The 16,363-nt window shown below is 37.6% G+C and overlaps 1 protein-coding gene across 1 annotated transcript; it reads left to right on the top strand.

The window, feature by feature from the left end:
• The first annotated feature begins 5,107 nt into the window (after nt 1-5,107).
• On the top strand, nt 5,108-8,374 carry LOC6641257 (vitellogenin-A2). The gene is made up of 4 exons (XM_047011353.1): nt 5,108-5,227; nt 6,483-7,027; nt 7,115-7,264; nt 7,377-8,374. Exons 1-4 carry the CDS (start codon nt 5,221-5,223, stop codon nt 8,166-8,168), a joined length of 1,494 nt encoding a protein of 497 aa, XP_046867309.1. The 5' UTR covers nt 5,108-5,220; the 3' UTR covers nt 8,169-8,374.
• The last annotated feature ends 7,989 nt before the right edge of the window (nt 8,375-16,363 follow it).

Here is a 16,363-nt window from a genome sequence, read left to right as displayed (position 1 = left end):
TACAAAATTTTATGAAATCAAATGAAATCTTCAAATGGATTTATCTTTTGAGAGGGAGAAAGGGAGAGAGATGGAGTTTCTCTTGGAATACAAATCGAAATTGTTTGCTAAAGTTGGGAATTTTCATATTTATTATGAATTGTTGGGCATGGATTTCCACACAATACTGATGAAATACAATTGATGGGTCTCCAATGAGTAACTTGCTCCAGTTCAGCTTAGCAACCGAAAAAAAACACACACAAAATTCTAATGGAATGACAATAACATGGAAAAAATGTCCATAATTAATGCAATTACCTTGACCCACCCAAAACAAAAAATAGAGAAATTTGTGAACGAAACCTTAGGCACGTCCCATTAGATATATGTGAGTACGTATATTTGCGAGTGGAGGTGAAAAACCCATGTGAGACCCGGTTGAACGTGTGACTGTGTGACTCATGGACCATAATAATGGACTCATACCAAGTATTTGCTTTGATTTTATTTTTATTTTTACTTTTTATTTGATTCTTGTCTTTTTTTTTTTTTTTTGTTTTATGATGCTTTATCTAAGCAAATTTGTGGCAGGGTGATTCGCTTGTTGGTGAGATTGAGGTGGAGGGTGGTCGGAGATCGGGGGGCTAGGTGACATTGATATTGCATGCCAATGGCGTCTGTTCCTCAAACACTTTGAGGGCTTCCTTTTTTTGGTCAGAGCGTAGAAGGGGGAGGGGGGCGACTTGGAAATTGGAGTCGATTCGAGTCGGATCAGTTTAGTTGGTCAATTCTGCGGTTGGCTGCTGCGCGTGGCAATGGCGCCCCACACAGCCAAAAAAAAAAAAAAGAAACAGAAAAAAAAGCAGAGCACATCTAACTGTAAACGAAGAAGCAAAGCAGAGCAAAGCGGTCCCTCAACCCGGGCAACTGAGTCAGCCGCAGTCGACGACGCAGCAGCAGCAACGTCTTGAGCGTCATACGGATTTTTATGAATGAAATTTTTTCTTATCAAGAGACTGAGAGAGAGAGAGTGAGAGAGCGAAAGCAAGAGGGAGCACTCACTCACTCACTCGCTCACTGGCCCCGCTCACCTGTTGCGCGCTGCTCGTTGGATACATGTAGCCAACGCTCAACAACCTGTTGCTGTTGGCGCACGCCACACCACATGCTCATGCTCGCTCTCTCTCGCTCTCTCTCTCTCTCTCTCTGCGTGTATGTGTGTTTCTGCGCTCTCTCATTGAGTGCTTTGAATGCCTGCCAATTGGTCATTTTGTTTTGTGTCCACTCATTTGGTAAGCCTAACTCAAATAACCATTGAGCCAATCAGCGTTCGAACGCTATTTATCAATGATTTGAGGACCCGCCTATTTGATTTGCTGTTGATCAAATCTTTGTACATATTTTTGCAGAAACTTTTTCCCCCATTTCTTATCAAAGATATGGGGCTTAACCGAAGTTAGCTGAATTTCGCATATTTGTTGCTTGAGAATAACTAAAAATTCCCAAACATATCGAAATGCCCAATTTATTTTACACCCTTTCCCCACATTCACCACATTCAAAAGTCCTTTGGGATAGTTTAGTTTCAAATGAATTTTCCAATTGCACAAATTTCCAACAAATTTCACAAGTTTTTTTTAATTATGAATCAACTTTAAATTGCCTTGCTGTAATTGTGATCAAAAATCAAGAAAATATATGAGAAAATCTAAGCTAATCAATATTTTCATATGTTCTTTTAGTTGTTCTGATCAATAATAAATGATTTACATTAATCAAATATAATATTAATACTTAAAATTTATATTTTAGCTAAAATCGCTTTTGTTTTTCTATGGTTTTTCATTTTCCATTTTAGGTTCATACTTAATTAAGAAAATTACAAATTCATCAAACTGAGAGCCTTCTTTATATAGTTTAATTTCATTTTATGGCATTTAAGTTAAATAAAATCTAAAAGTTTATGTTTTTTTTAATACCAAATGCGCTTTCTTTGTAGATTTCAACACAAACATAATCAAAGATACCTGGTAATAAATCAAACTTCTATTTTAAGTAGCTAAGATGGATCAAAAAGCTTTCAGTTCACAAGGACAAAGGACGAATTCAGTAAAAAGACGAGGAGTGCGAAAAGAATTGCAATTTCCCTTGATTTAGAGTGTTTTTTCTAACTGTAATCTACTCACTAAACCTAAACAAAATAAAAAAACTAAAATACACTAAATTCTCACTCAAATATAGATGAATATTATTAAAATAATCATTCTTAAAAATTACAAAATAAATCATCCCTAGTTCTCTTTCACATCCCAAAAAAAAAGGTTCAAAAAGGTATTTCAATAACTTTGTTTAGAGCATATTAAGACCAGCAAATGGAATCACTCAATTAACTTTTTGGCTACTTGAAATGCCTGAAATGTGCCTGAAAGAAATGTTTAATTCATTGAAATTGGTCACAGATATAATCTAGTTGTATTTTGCCAACAAAGTATTGGGATTATAAGATCTATGTAATTGCATAACTAATGTGAATTTTCAAGGGCAATTGTCCTTATCGTTTGTTGAGACGATAAGCTGCTAAACATGACTAACCGTTTGCACCTGAATACAGCCGACAGAAAGAAGAAGATAGACGGTCAGCCAGTCAGTCAGTCAAAGTGAGAATTGGCAGTAAAAATCAATGATAAAGTGCAGCAATTTTACGCATAATCAAAACAGCACTAGCCTCTAAAAACTCACACCTCCGGCAAAAAGGACGCCCACAAAAACAACGAGGGTCAATAGATAGGGATAGAAATAGAGGATAGCGGATAGAGGATAATGTCTGGAAGGTGTATGCATGTCGGATGGAACAAACTAGTCCCACTCGGACTCGGACTAGGTAACAGCGACAGGAGCTAAGCAGCGTATAATGAGGCGAGGTGAATGTTTGTGTGCTGTGCTGTGCTGTGTGGGTTAACCTTCGTAACCGTTCTCTCGGGGCTACACACATATTAAACCGTATCCTTTGGCATTCGATACGCCGATAAGGTGGTAAAAAGAACAACACCACGAAACAGCAACAGCAACAGCAACAAAACAAGACAAGGACCGCACACACCAGTGAATCGAGAACCCCAGAGAACAGCTCAATTTTCTTTTCTTTCGTATAGCAAAATATTTTTGTTGTCCAGAACGAATTGCAAATCAACACAGAAAGAAAGAGAGAGAGAGAGAGAGAGAGAGAGAGAGAGAGAGAGTGAGAGAAGGAAAGGGAGGGGAGAGAGGAAAGATACATCCATATAGCCTTTAGATCGGACAGGAGCAGCAGGAGCTCATCAATGCAATAATCGTGTGTTTGGTCCCAGATTTTAGTTCTGGCCGAAATGAAGTTGTCGATCTTTTATGTTTACGGGTGCGAATTGTGTTGTCTCGGCCCGATTCCCAAAGGAGCATACAAAGGAATTTTGTGTTTTATAGATAGATGGTTCTGAGTGTGTGTGTGTGTGTGTGTGTGTGTGTGCTTGTGTGTTGGCCCTGTGTGGCGCGCGGCAAAAATCAAGGCAAGTACGCCCGCTGTGCCAACACGGCTGCACTTTCCGGCTGTCCAACATAAAAGGGCAATACACACACACACACACACAATTGCACTTACGGTTAGACGCAAGGTCCAGCCCTGGGATATCCTTACAACTGTGCCAGGACATACCGAGATCCTATCGATCGAACGATGGATCGATCCCACACAGCTGTGTTCTCAACACAATGTGGCCATAATTTTCTTGTATACAAAAACAGCAACTAAATTTAATTAGCTTGTCAATTGTGCAGCTAACAACAACAGCAACAACAACAACAGCAACTACAACAAAAAGGACACGAGACAGAGAGGCCAAGTCTAGGTAGTCTATAGGTAATGGAGATATGGATACCTACCTAACTATGGGTAAATCCAGGTCATAAACCATGATCCAAAAACTTGACCTGGCCTAGCCCAAAAAAAAAAGGAACTTTCGCCCAGCTGCCTGCGCAGGATAAAAATCGGAATGCAAAACGTGGCAAGTTAACAGTTTCATAACAAACATGACACGGTGTAAATGTGGCTCAGAATAAGGACAACTCTTCCAATGATGTTTACTTTGCTTCATCCTCCCTTTTGTTGAGTATGAGATTGATTTGCATAAAATTTAATAATTTGTTAACATTTTCTTCTTTTTTTTTTGCAGAATTTTCAATATAAAGATTGCATCAAGGTCAGGAAAGAGACATGAAAATAAAACCTGGCCTAGAAAAGGATATAAAAAAGACACAGAGCGAGAGAGAGAGAGTAAGAGAGAGAGACACTCTCTCTCTCTCTCTCTCTCTCTCTCTCTTACACGTTCTCTGTTCTCTTATGAAGCGCGCTATCTTTTTCTTGCCTTGTCCATGGGTCTCTGTGAGTGAATTCTTCTCATTGGATGGAGTGACAATAAAGTGAGCCACAATGGCGCTGAAGAGGCAGACCTGCCTCTTCGGTTGGTCCATGACACAAAACGAAGCAGGTAGACCAAGCCATGCCAGGTCAGTAGACAGGCAAGCAAACGGATCAGGCTCACACACACACACACACACCAATACCATGTTCGAGCTCGACCTGGTCCCGTTGTCCCGGGGATCTCTTCAGGTCTTTAGTGTTCGTTTGTACGTTTGTTCGTTCATTCGCTTGCCACACATATATGAGAGAAGACTCGCCTCAGTTTCGGTATCGGTCTTGGTCTTGGTCTCGTTTATATTGGTTGGGTTTTATTTTATTATTTCTGTTGTTGTTGTTTTTTTGGTTTTCGGTTTTCGGGCTGGCCTCTCAACAAAGAAAGCTGGTCAAATTCAGCGCAACTTTTGGATCAGTTCGGTTCCATACCTGGACGTGAACACTACTGACCGCGAAGTGAGCTCTTTCCAAAAACGAAACATAAGAAAACATTTCAAAAAACATTAAACGGGAAAATATAAATTAAAAACTAACTAAAGTTTCTTCAAAACCAATTCAATTGAAATTATTTCATAATACGCGCAAAATTCTAAAAAAATAAAAGAGAATAATTACAACTGCATTTAAATTGCAATCAATTTTTTGTTCAAGTGCAAAAAAAAAAAACAACAAACAAATTAACAAATTAAGTGCAAGTGGCAAATTAATACAAGTGGAATCTACCATATATATATTCTATATAGAGGTTTCAACCCCAAAACTCAATTCAACTTGGAACTTTTTCAACTATAATGCGGTGTGTGTATTATTTTTGATTTTATATTCTAAATTATAAGTATTTAAAAAACATAAGAAACGCAAAGAATAGAAGAAGAATGAAAAACCAATTCTATATAGAACTAGAAAATTCTAGGATTCAGTTTCAATTTAATTCATGAATAATGTGATCCTTTTTCTTGAGAATTTTTTTGCAATTCGAATTTTTTGATGTTCTTTGTTGAGATTACAAAAATTTTTTATATTTCAATTTCTCATCTTAAACTTTTTGAAATATTGATATATAGAAAAATTTACTTTTCTTGCTTACTGTCTTTCTCTTCTCTCTCTATCTCTCACACACAATTCTCATTCGTGATACTCTCGAGATTATTGTCTAAATTATCAAGTTTTCGAAAAAACTCAAAAAATTAAAAAAAAAAAATAATAATAATAATATTTATAAATAAATTAAAATAGACAAAAAAAAATTTAGCATAAAATTTTCAATCACTCTTTACACCCACAACAACAACAACAACAAAAACAGCTATAAAATATAAATTAAAATTTTTTTTTTTAAATATATATAATCATAAGAAGATAAAAAAATCTACGACAAAAAACTGCACACACACGCACACACACACACACAGACGCCAAAATAAAAAAAAAACAAAGCTAGAAAAGAAAAGCAAAGAAACAAAAACAAAAGAAGCGAAATCGAAAAAAAAATGTTAAAAAAAACCATTGGCAATTTCCCAGACGAAGAAGGCATTGCAATTGCATTTGCACTAAAGGAAACGTATTGAAAACGCAGCGAACTTCCATTTCCTTGTCTAAGCCCCGTCCCCCCCACCCACCAGCCAGCCCTGCCCAAGCATTCTCCGCCCCATTCTCCCGCCTTGCCCAGCCTTATGGTTTGTTTGTGTGCGTGAGTGTGTGTGTGTGTGCGAGTGCTGAAAGATATTAACCCAAAACTAGTCAATTTTCCTTCCCCTACCTTACCCCCTCACCAACTAACTGTCCTCTCTTTCACCCAATTTTGCATACACACACATATAGAAGTTGTTGTTGTTTTGCAATTTTTTCTTTCTTTTTTTCTCTTAATATTCTTTTTGGCTACCAACACCAATATAAATATTTCAAAAGAGAGGACAAAAAACCATATAAAAGAAATCCTTTAATAATATAATACAAGTCTCTATAATAATATCGATAAATTAAATATTAATTAAAAAAGTATAATTAATAATAAAAATATATATCTATATATATATATATATATGATTTGCAGTTGGTTGCCATCAGGCTGCAACCAAAGTTAAAGCCAACAAGACGGAACAGACAAGGAAGCGAACATCGAGAAGGGAAGTGGTGCGGCTGGACAATGCGGATATGTGTTCCTCGTTGCAGCTGCTTCTGCTCCTGTTGGTTGTCTATCGGATGCAAATGACCCTGGCCATGGGCACCGCCAGTGGGGGCTTAACTGTAATAGCCACATCGACAACAACAACAACTAGTAGCAGTACCTCATCCATAGCTGGTGATTCCTCATCATTAGCAGCCGCCTCTCTAGCATCATCATCAACATCGTCGTCGTCGTCGTCGTCATCATCTTCATCGTCATCATCGTTGTCGTCATCATCATCATCTTCATCATCATCATCTGGTTTTGGTATGCCTGCCCAGCGTAAACGTCATCGCAAACGAAATAGTAATTGGATTGATTATCGTAACTACAATGAAAGCACAACGGCCCTGGAATGGTCGAATCCTTGCAATGGCCTCTATCAGCCAACAGGAAACATGGAACGTCGTCATCGTCTACGTCCTAGGCAGGTAAGCAAATCACGAAACCGAAAACTTTTAGCAACTTCCTTAAACTTCATGCCCTTTCTCTCTCTCCTTCTCACACTTTCGTTTTAGAGCTTTAATCAGCTAAAGCGCAATGCCTTTAAGGAATTCCGTGGCCTGAATGCCAGCGAGGACTCTGTCATTGATATCAGGAATATGACTTCATATTCCCTGCACAATCATACATATAAATTTTTACCCAAACTGAAGCCCAACTCAACGGTAAGTTTCTACCAGATCTCCTGACCCTCATCCATCCACAATCACATTTACAACCAATTACTTATCGTTTGTTTTTTCCCCCTCCGTTTTCCCCACCCTTTGTTGTTTGCAGATTGCCTTGAAGCGCTGGTACCGCAACATGCAAACCTATGTGGCCAGTTTCGCCTATTTGCGACGCCTGCAAATCAATTGGGATCGTCGGGTCATTAAGCGCGAGTCGCCAGCCGCCAAGGAGTTGCGCCTGCTCCTGCTCAGTTCCCGCAGTATGCTATGCGAACTGGAAATGGCTGTGAATCACACATATCCCATAAATGGAAGGCAAAAGCATCGCCGGAATGGCCACAATGCAGTGTCTGGCATGGGTCGCAATGTTCACTTGCCGCAAATTTCTCGCAACGAGATGAACAAGCGCCTAAAATTGCGCAGCAAACGCAAATCATTTGACATTTTAACGCCTTGCAATAACAAAACTCCCATCGATGAGGTCGACTCAATGGATATGCGTTTCGTCAAGCATCATTACTACGAGTTCCTGAGCACCATGTGGCAGTTGTTGCGTCGGGAGGGCAGACGTGAAAAGCAACGCGGTTTGTCTAGGAAATCAAAATGGAGAAATAGTGCCTATCTAGCCTCGGCATCCGCAACAGCAATATCCTCATTGTCCTCATCGTCGTCATCCTCATCGTCGTCGTCGTCATTAATGTCGTCGCCTTCGTTGTCGTCATCATCATCATCATCATCGTCGTCGTCGTCGAGCAGCAATCGTAAGGAGTTCAATGAGGTATCCAAGCCACCGGCGGAGGGTGTTGGACGACGTGGTAAAAGGCAATCAAAGACTACGGGATCCAACTTTCTGGGTAGTCGACGACATCAGCAACAAAAACGTCGCGTGCTGCGCACGTGAAAGTCTCCCCCACCCCCCCCAAAAAAAAACACATCTTTTACGTTTCCCGTGCCCGCGTGTACCCCGGCCACCTCATCAAAAGCCTCTCTAAACAACAAAAAATCGGAAACAAGAATAGTGAATTAAGTGAAAACACACACACACACACACACACACACAGAGATACAAAAAACCTTGCTTAAGTAAATTATTTGATTGATCTTTAAGTCTTTCACTCTCTTTCACTAACTCTCTCTCCCCTTCTCTCTCTCTCTCGCACACACACACACACACACATTTCCATTTGGGCCTACATTTTTAATTCACTTTTAGGAATTCTTATTTTAAAAAAGTATTTATTTTCCAAAAATCTTAAGTACACCGCGTAAAGTAATTGTAAGTCCCTGGCTCCTAACTAACTTATGCTACAGTTTTTGTTGTTCTAGTCGCCAGTTCCCCACCTACCCAATGTCAGCCCCCCTCCCCCCCTCAAATAACATTCCAACAGTTTTTAGTTAGCCTACTTGAAAGTATTATGGTTTACACACACACACACACGCACACACACTTATGATAGATATATATATATAAGTTTCTCCTTTTTTTTTTGTGCCCAATTTAAATTAAGTTATTATGGATTTTTTTTCTGTTTAGTTAGATTACGTTAAAATCTGTGATATAGTCATGAGTGTTAATCGCAATATGCTTAATTAGTTTCTATTTATCATATTTGTAATCGATTGTATATATATTTTTTTTCCCAATACCTAACTTTACCTTGGATATACTTGGATAATAATGTCTTGTTATTGGCAAGCGAAACTGATTCGAATGAAATAATAAAATAATACTATATATATGTCTAAAAAACAACAACAACCACAAAGCTAAAATAATGTTTTCTTGATGATTTTTTTTTGGGGTTCTTCTGGTAGAAGATTATATTTTGCCATCTTCTTGTTCGTTTTAAAGTCGTTGTGGAATAAGAAACTATATATACATATATTATCGGTGACGCAATGTCTGAGGGAATTCCACATAAAAACCAAGATTTTACCTATGAAACTTCCAATTTCAATATCCAACAACGTTTTTCTCTCTAAAAGACAACGAATTTTATTGCGAATTGATTGATTGACTTCAATTTTGATTCTGAAATATTTTTCCATTGTGCTAGCTAGTTAGTTAGTTAACACCACCGCCCATCCATAAGATATTGGGTGTGTATTAGCCCATTTTGTATTAGATCAGAGACAGCTGCTGGAGAAGGAGAGGAGTCTCCAATTGTGCCTACCTGATCCAGCTGATCGACTGATCCATTTCGAGCAGGTGAATATAAATGCAATGCTCTCACTTTATTATCAATGAACGAAATGAATGTGTAGCTGTGATTTGGTTAACTCATTGAACGATTTACTTGATCTTTTCTTTTCTTTATTTTTGGATGTTTTTGTTTCGGTTGTTGCAGTTTGCTTCATTTTTGGCAAGTGTTTGGCTGAGCTGAGAGACTTAGGCCCGGTTTACTGGTTGCACTTGTCTAATCCGGCTTTAGGCAAATTTACTTTTTAATGCCTTGGCTTATTGCCGAGCAGAGCTTCGTTTAGTGGAGCTTAAATGGCAGATTATAATGTCCGATGAACGGAAGCAGTCTGACTGCTCGACGACTCGACGGATTGTCAGGATATTGGCAGGATCTTAAGGATTGTCCATGTCTGCCGTGCCGTGCCGTGCCGTGCCTGTTGTCACACATTTTGTGTTGACATGCAAATGGATTAGCAATGAGGGTCTGCAAAAATATTTGAATATTAAGCCGTTTATTGATTGCAATCAGATCCGCTGAGTAGTGGCTTAGCACCCCAGTTCGAGTTCCAGTTTGAGTATATGAGTATGTATATGAGTGTAGAAGTAGTTTGAGTATCTCTCGTTAAGCTGCCTGCCTGACCTAGACCTGCTATCCAGACAGACTTCATACACCGTGTCAAGTGTCCTCTCTCACCTTTTGCGTTTTCGTTTCGTGTTTTTTGGTAGGTTCTTGGTTTTTGTGTGTGTGTGTGCGTCCTTTCTTGGCTCGGTTGTTATGTTTTTAGCTGTCATAAATATTGTAAAACTTTGGTAAATATTTAAACAGCGTGCACAATAAAGGCAAATGGCAAAGAGGCTCGATCTGCAGTCGTTCGTCTGGATTTTGTGAGTCTATTGTTTCCGTTAGGCGGTGACCACAGAGTACCAAGCCAAAATCGAGATTTTTAGGGACTCTATCGTTTCAATTGGACGACAGACGGACCGAACCGGACCGGACCACCTCCTACCTGAATGTTTGGTTTGAAATTTGAATATAGAATATTTTGTTGCATCGTCGCCTTGGCTGGGTTGCTCGGTCGGTCGGTTAAAGGTCGGGTCGTCCGGTATCTCTTCTTCTTCTTTTGGCCAAGATTAACAGTATTTAATAACCCATCATTTTCTGGCTCCGTTCTCTGTTACCATTGCCCTTTGTCTTTCTGCTGCTGCACAAGATAACTGCATTTTTGTATCTTTTCTGGTCGCTTCTCTGCCACTTTTTTTTTTTTTTCTCTTCTCATTTCAATTCTCGTTTCTATTCTTTTCTTTTTTGCCATTGTCTATTCTTTACAATTTCAACAAATTTCCTTCTTTATTTTCCATTTTATTTTTTATTGTATTACCTTTCCTGGAACGGTTTGGTTTGTGTCCTTGCGGTCCTGTCTGTCCCTTGGTTCTTGGCCCAGTGTCTGTCCTTCTCTCTCTCTCTCACTCGCTCTCTCTTTCTCTCGCTCTGTTTCCATGTGCAGTTGTTTTGCTCAATCGTTTGTAAAAGTGCTAACTCAATTATCACGTTTATGTTCGTTCGATTTTAAGGCCCTATAGCTCACTTTCGATCCGCTTCGATCGTTAGTAAAGAAGATGGACGAATTATACATATATTTAATTTTCAAGCCAGGACTTAAGAAACTGCGTTCATTCCAGTTTCCATTAATTTTGGTTTTGTTTAATGAATTTCCAAACAATTAATAAGTTATACAGAAGCTATTTAAGCAATTTCAACACTTTCCCTTCAAGTCCCCTTCACTTCGCTCTCTGCCCTTCTGTAGCCTTTGGTGGGCGATTTGCTTACAACTCGTTCATTCAATTAATTTGTCAATTTGCGAGTGCGATTTGCATTTGAAAGCATTCGCATTTCAATAAACAAACAAATACACTTAAATAAGCAATTATTATTATTGTTATTCCGATGATAAATGTCTAAGTATATATGTATGTATGTACTTATGACCGTGTGCCAGTCGTGGGGCAGGCAGCTCGTGCTATTGGAATCACTCCATGACGTCTCAATTTCAGTTTCAGTTTTTGTATTTTGTTTATCTTGAAAGCAAATTGAAAGCTTCTCAATTCAAAGCTATTGATGGTTGGCTTTGTTGATATATGTACATGTATTATTTAACACTGTGCAACAAGGTTAGGGACTTACATCTTCGAAGTTTGCCAGATTGATCTAACTGGGTGGAATAGAGAATAGAGATTCAGAAGCCACTTTGGAACACTTTTAGATGAGAGAAGATTACATTTAGTTTACCATGCCTAATGCAATATCTAATGGAAAGACTAATACATAATTTAATGTAATAACGCCTAGGACATGGTCTAGTACAATGCCCAAAACAATGCCCAAAACAATGACCAATACAATGCCTAATGCAATGTCTAATGCAATGTCTAATGCAATGTCTAATGGAAAGACTAAAACATTATCTAATGTATTAACGCCTAGGACAATGTCTAGTACAATTCCCAAAACAATGACTAATACAATGACCAATACAATGCCTAATGCAATGTCTAATGGAAAGACTAATACATTATCTAATGTATTAACGCCTAGGACACGGTCTAGTGCAATGCCCAAAACAATGACCAATATAATGTCTAGTACAATGCCCAAAACAATGACCAATACAATGCCTAGTGCAATGTCAAAGATAATGCCCAGTTTAATGTGTTATACAATATCTAAGACATGGCCTATGGCCTATTCTCAATTAAATGTAAGAAAATGAATGAAAGCAAATGCAATTCATTAGTTCGGACTCAAAAGTATTCAGAAAAATTAAGTTTAAAGCATTTGAATTGCCATTTGATAATTGTCTAATAAAGTGAGAAGAATTGTAAAATTGACTTTCTTTTAGAAAGTAATCAATGTCAATTCTCTTATTGTTTGCCATTTTATTAAATGATTCCAACATTTTGTTGCCTAGTGCTATAATTGGCAATCAAAAGAAATGAAATATATATATTTAAATATGTATCCACACAAATATATTGTTCAAAGTTAGCTTTTGGCGTCAGCTGTTTTTTGGTGTTATTATTGGTTCGCCTTTGGCTTGGTTAAACCGTAAAAGTGACAACAAAACAAAAAATGTAAATCACATTTCTCTCTAATTATATAATTTGTCTGGGTCTAGGGTACACATAGATACGTATATATATACACATATATATATATGTATGTATATCTGGACATATCTTGTTTTTATTAGCATACATTTTTAATGGGCATTTATGTAATTTTCGCATAAATCTCCGCCCATGTCTCCAGCAAGTTCTCAGGCCTAAAACCGAAACAGAAAAAAAGTAAGTGTAGGTATTATGACTTAATAAACATGTCGTTGAACTGTCGCCAGTAGCGTTTTGTTGTTGCTGTTGTTGTTGTTGTTGTTGTAGTTTTTAAATGGTTTATGGCACAGACGAGCCTGCCTAGGAGGCGGCTTTTACGAGTAAGCACCTCAACAAAACGCTTTTTTAATTGTTTTAATTTTTTTTCTTTTTGTGCAAGCGTGTATGTGTGTGTGTGTTTTTTTTTTTTTTGGTTTCTGTTTTCTTTTTCATCTTTTTTTCATTTTTTTTTGGTTCGCCACATTGAACTTGAGCCGACAATACAAAAACAAAACCAGAAACACAAAAATTTTAATTACCATGAGCAATATTTTATTACACTTTGACACTGAAAAAGAAAACTTCACAAGAACATAACCACCACCAAGAAGCAGAAGCAGAAGAAGAAGAAGAAGGAGTGAGAGAAGAGCATAACACCGCCATTCAGAGACATCATCGTCATTGAGAGAGACAAAGAATTTGGTATCTGATATCTAAATACTCTTTACCAACTGCGATAAGTAAGTACGAAAAGCCAAGTAAAGAAGAGTAATTAGTTTATAAATTGAATCAAGTCTAGACTTGTAGTAATTATCTATTATCCAATTTCGATACTTTATTAGGTCAATTCCATTGGCTAATGAGGAAAATACAAACATATAAACTTACTGTAATCCTGGACAGGATTATGTCAAACGTAACAGGGCCGACTTAAATAATCTTGGTCTAATGTTCATTCATATTATTTATTTGATCTTTGATTCTTTATTGATCAAGAAGGAATACCAAATAGTCAGAGGTAAAGGTTTTTTGAGATAGATTCTTCAAAAGTTGTCAAAAAATATTCCACAGATTTTACTTATAGAGTTTGTTTTTGTTTTTATTAGAGTTCATCGAATCAAATGGAAAATTAAATTAGAAATATTGGTAGAAAATATATATTGAATGTCTTGATATATTAGAATTTTTAAAACAACAGTCTAAATATTTAGAAAAATTTATTTAATTACACTGTGATAGTTTTTGAAAAAAAAAAGACATGGCAAAATTAGATGGTTTCATTAAATGGTTATATTATAAATCCTAAATTAGATAGTTCTGGTGTTTCTTCTGCTGCCATTGAGCATATTAAATTCTCATATTATGATCCAGATTCGAATGGAAAATTTTCAATATTAGCAAAATGCGAGAAAGAAAACATAAAAAAAATTGGGTCCAGATTCGATTTTTTTTACATTTTGTCCCAAAGCTTGGGAACGGACGGATTTAGAGGCTGGATGTCTTCCCAACATTTGTAGCTCTTTCAATTCTAAGAAACGTTGCTGAAGAAAGTTTGTAAAAAAAATTCATATTTTAGAAGTTAGAAGCAAATGAAAAAAACATCCTTTTCGAGAAAATGGCAACTTTGATGAAAAACTTCCGGAAAAAATTTTGTATGAAACCATCGTGATAACTTAAAAAACTAATGATGTAGTTCGATTCGCAGGACCCGAAATAGGGTGAAACCATCGAATTTTGCCACGTCTTTATTTTTCGACTATCACAGTGTTATATACCTAAAGACTTGTATTAATATCTATTCATGTTGTTTGCTGATTTAAATATCGAGCCAGCACTTTAAATAATATTTGATCAGAGACGAATCTTTTTCGGATCCACATTTTGATTAAGTCTTGAGTCTATTTTCAAGATCATAAATAATTTTGTTGAAAGAATATATATTACCCTATGATTGGGTATGATTTCTTTTTCTAAATATTTAGACTCCTTTAAGTATTCAGATTATGATCAAATATACCAATTAGAGCTGTGTTATTACTATATAGTAATATTTGGTATATATAATAGATAATAATATAAAATCTATAGGTATATCTAACCACCAACACTGATCAGAACTGTATACAAACATATATAATAATTTAATAATTTATTAACGAATTAATGTTACATGTTTAACGACCTCACAAATAACTGAGACACTTGCTCAAAAATATAGTTAGATTTATATAGACTGAAGAGTCAGATCAAAATGCAACCACTTGACTATAGGTCAAACAAACTGATATCCACTGAAACTATAAATCGATCAATCAATTATCTTTATGCACATGCAAACATAAACAAATTATAAGAAGATTTTCTTTTTTCCGTTGGCTTCTATCTCAAATTTCACAGCAATTCATTATGGTATTTTGCCTAATTTGTCATGAGACGATATTTCAAATTGATAATCATCGATTATCTCGATTATTTTACGGTTGTTCTCCGTTAAAAGGAAAGGGTGTATCCTTTCAGGTGACATAAAATCGTAAGTAAGTAGATGATAAGTACGCAAGGTAGAGCACCAGCTTTTCCCACTCTCTGTTTGTTGTTGTTGTTGTTGGTGTTGGTGTTTTTTTTGCCGGCGAGTCACGTTTACTCGGTTGCATAAATCAAGTGACAGTCGCCGTTGCCGACATCTACGCCGCGGCGTTCGTTGAGTGTGTCACTGGTGCAAGGTATGCGGCGATGCGTTTTTCAAGCTAGCGAGTGTGCGAGAGCGAGAGGGGCAGAGAGACAGAGAGAGAGAGAGCGCTAAAGAGATGCTGGGATGGTGATTATGACGACAAACCATAAAATGCAGGTCCAGGATGCGACCGCGGCGAGTTATTCCGTGGCTTCCAGGAATCATTGTTGTTGGCCTGGTCCATACTATATACTCCTCCTAGACTTAATCCATACGCACGCAACGAAAAACGAAACCGAAACACACAACACGAACACACACACACACACACATGATGGAGATTCCTTGCGTGCGTGTGTGTGTGTGTTGGCAAAATGCAAAACAATATCACCATAAAAACGGCGAAAAACGCATCGCAAGTCCAAAAACCATGTCCAAAAACCAAAAACCGAGAAACCCAAACACAGTCGTCGTCGTTTTTGTCGTTGTCGTTGTCGTCGTCATTGCCGTCATCGACATCGTCACTCGTGACCGCTATAAATCGATGAAGTCATTGTGCCTGAATGCCATGCCTACCCTACCCTACCCTACCCGATCCTTTCCAGACCTCAGACCGTACCTCAATATAACTCACCATACACGTAAAGTGTGTACGTACGAGCGAGCGTACGTACGTCCGAATGTGTTGTATTCATTGCAATCCTGGGTAAAGGGAGCAGCCGCAGCCGCAGCAGACCCGCAGAACCCGCCGCCTTCTGCCTTTTCAGTTTTTATTTTTATTTTCGTACTTTGGTTCGATTTTATTGCCACCTCATAAAAGTAGCATAAACATGTTAGTAGCCTTTTGCTACCGCTACTTAAGTTAGTTTTCCTCCTCCTCCTCCTTCTTCTCCCTTCCTTCTGCCTTCCTTCCTCTCATTCTTCTTGTTCTACATCTTCGTCTGCTTCGTCTTCGTCTGCACCTTACCCTCATCCTCATCCGTGTCATGCCGTGTCGTTTGTTCCTCTTGTTGTTTTTGTTTTTTTTTTTTTGCGCTGAAGATTTGTTGCAGTTTTTATTAACTGATTGTTTTAATTTTCATCAACTTGCCGGTTTTCATGA

The sequence above is a fragment of the Drosophila willistoni genome (genome assembly GCF_018902025.1).
Source record: "Drosophila willistoni isolate 14030-0811.24 chromosome XL unlocalized genomic scaffold, UCI_dwil_1.1 Seg141, whole genome shotgun sequence".
NCBI lineage: Eukaryota > Metazoa > Arthropoda > Insecta > Diptera > Drosophilidae > Drosophila > Drosophila willistoni.
The sequence above is the reverse complement of the archived record's forward strand: the minus strand, read 5'-3'. Positions and strand labels throughout refer to the sequence as shown.

Bases quoted from the DNA above. Each gene is read 5' to 3' on its own strand.
- LOC6641257 (XM_047011353.1), top strand. The intron at 7,028-7,114 runs GTAAGCAAATCA...CTTTCGTTTTAG, and splicing joins ATCGTCTACGTCCTAGGCAG to AGCTTTAATCAGCTAAAGCG. The intron at 7,265-7,376 runs GTAAGTTTCTAC...TGTTGTTTGCAG, and splicing joins AACTGAAGCCCAACTCAACG to ATTGCCTTGAAGCGCTGGTA.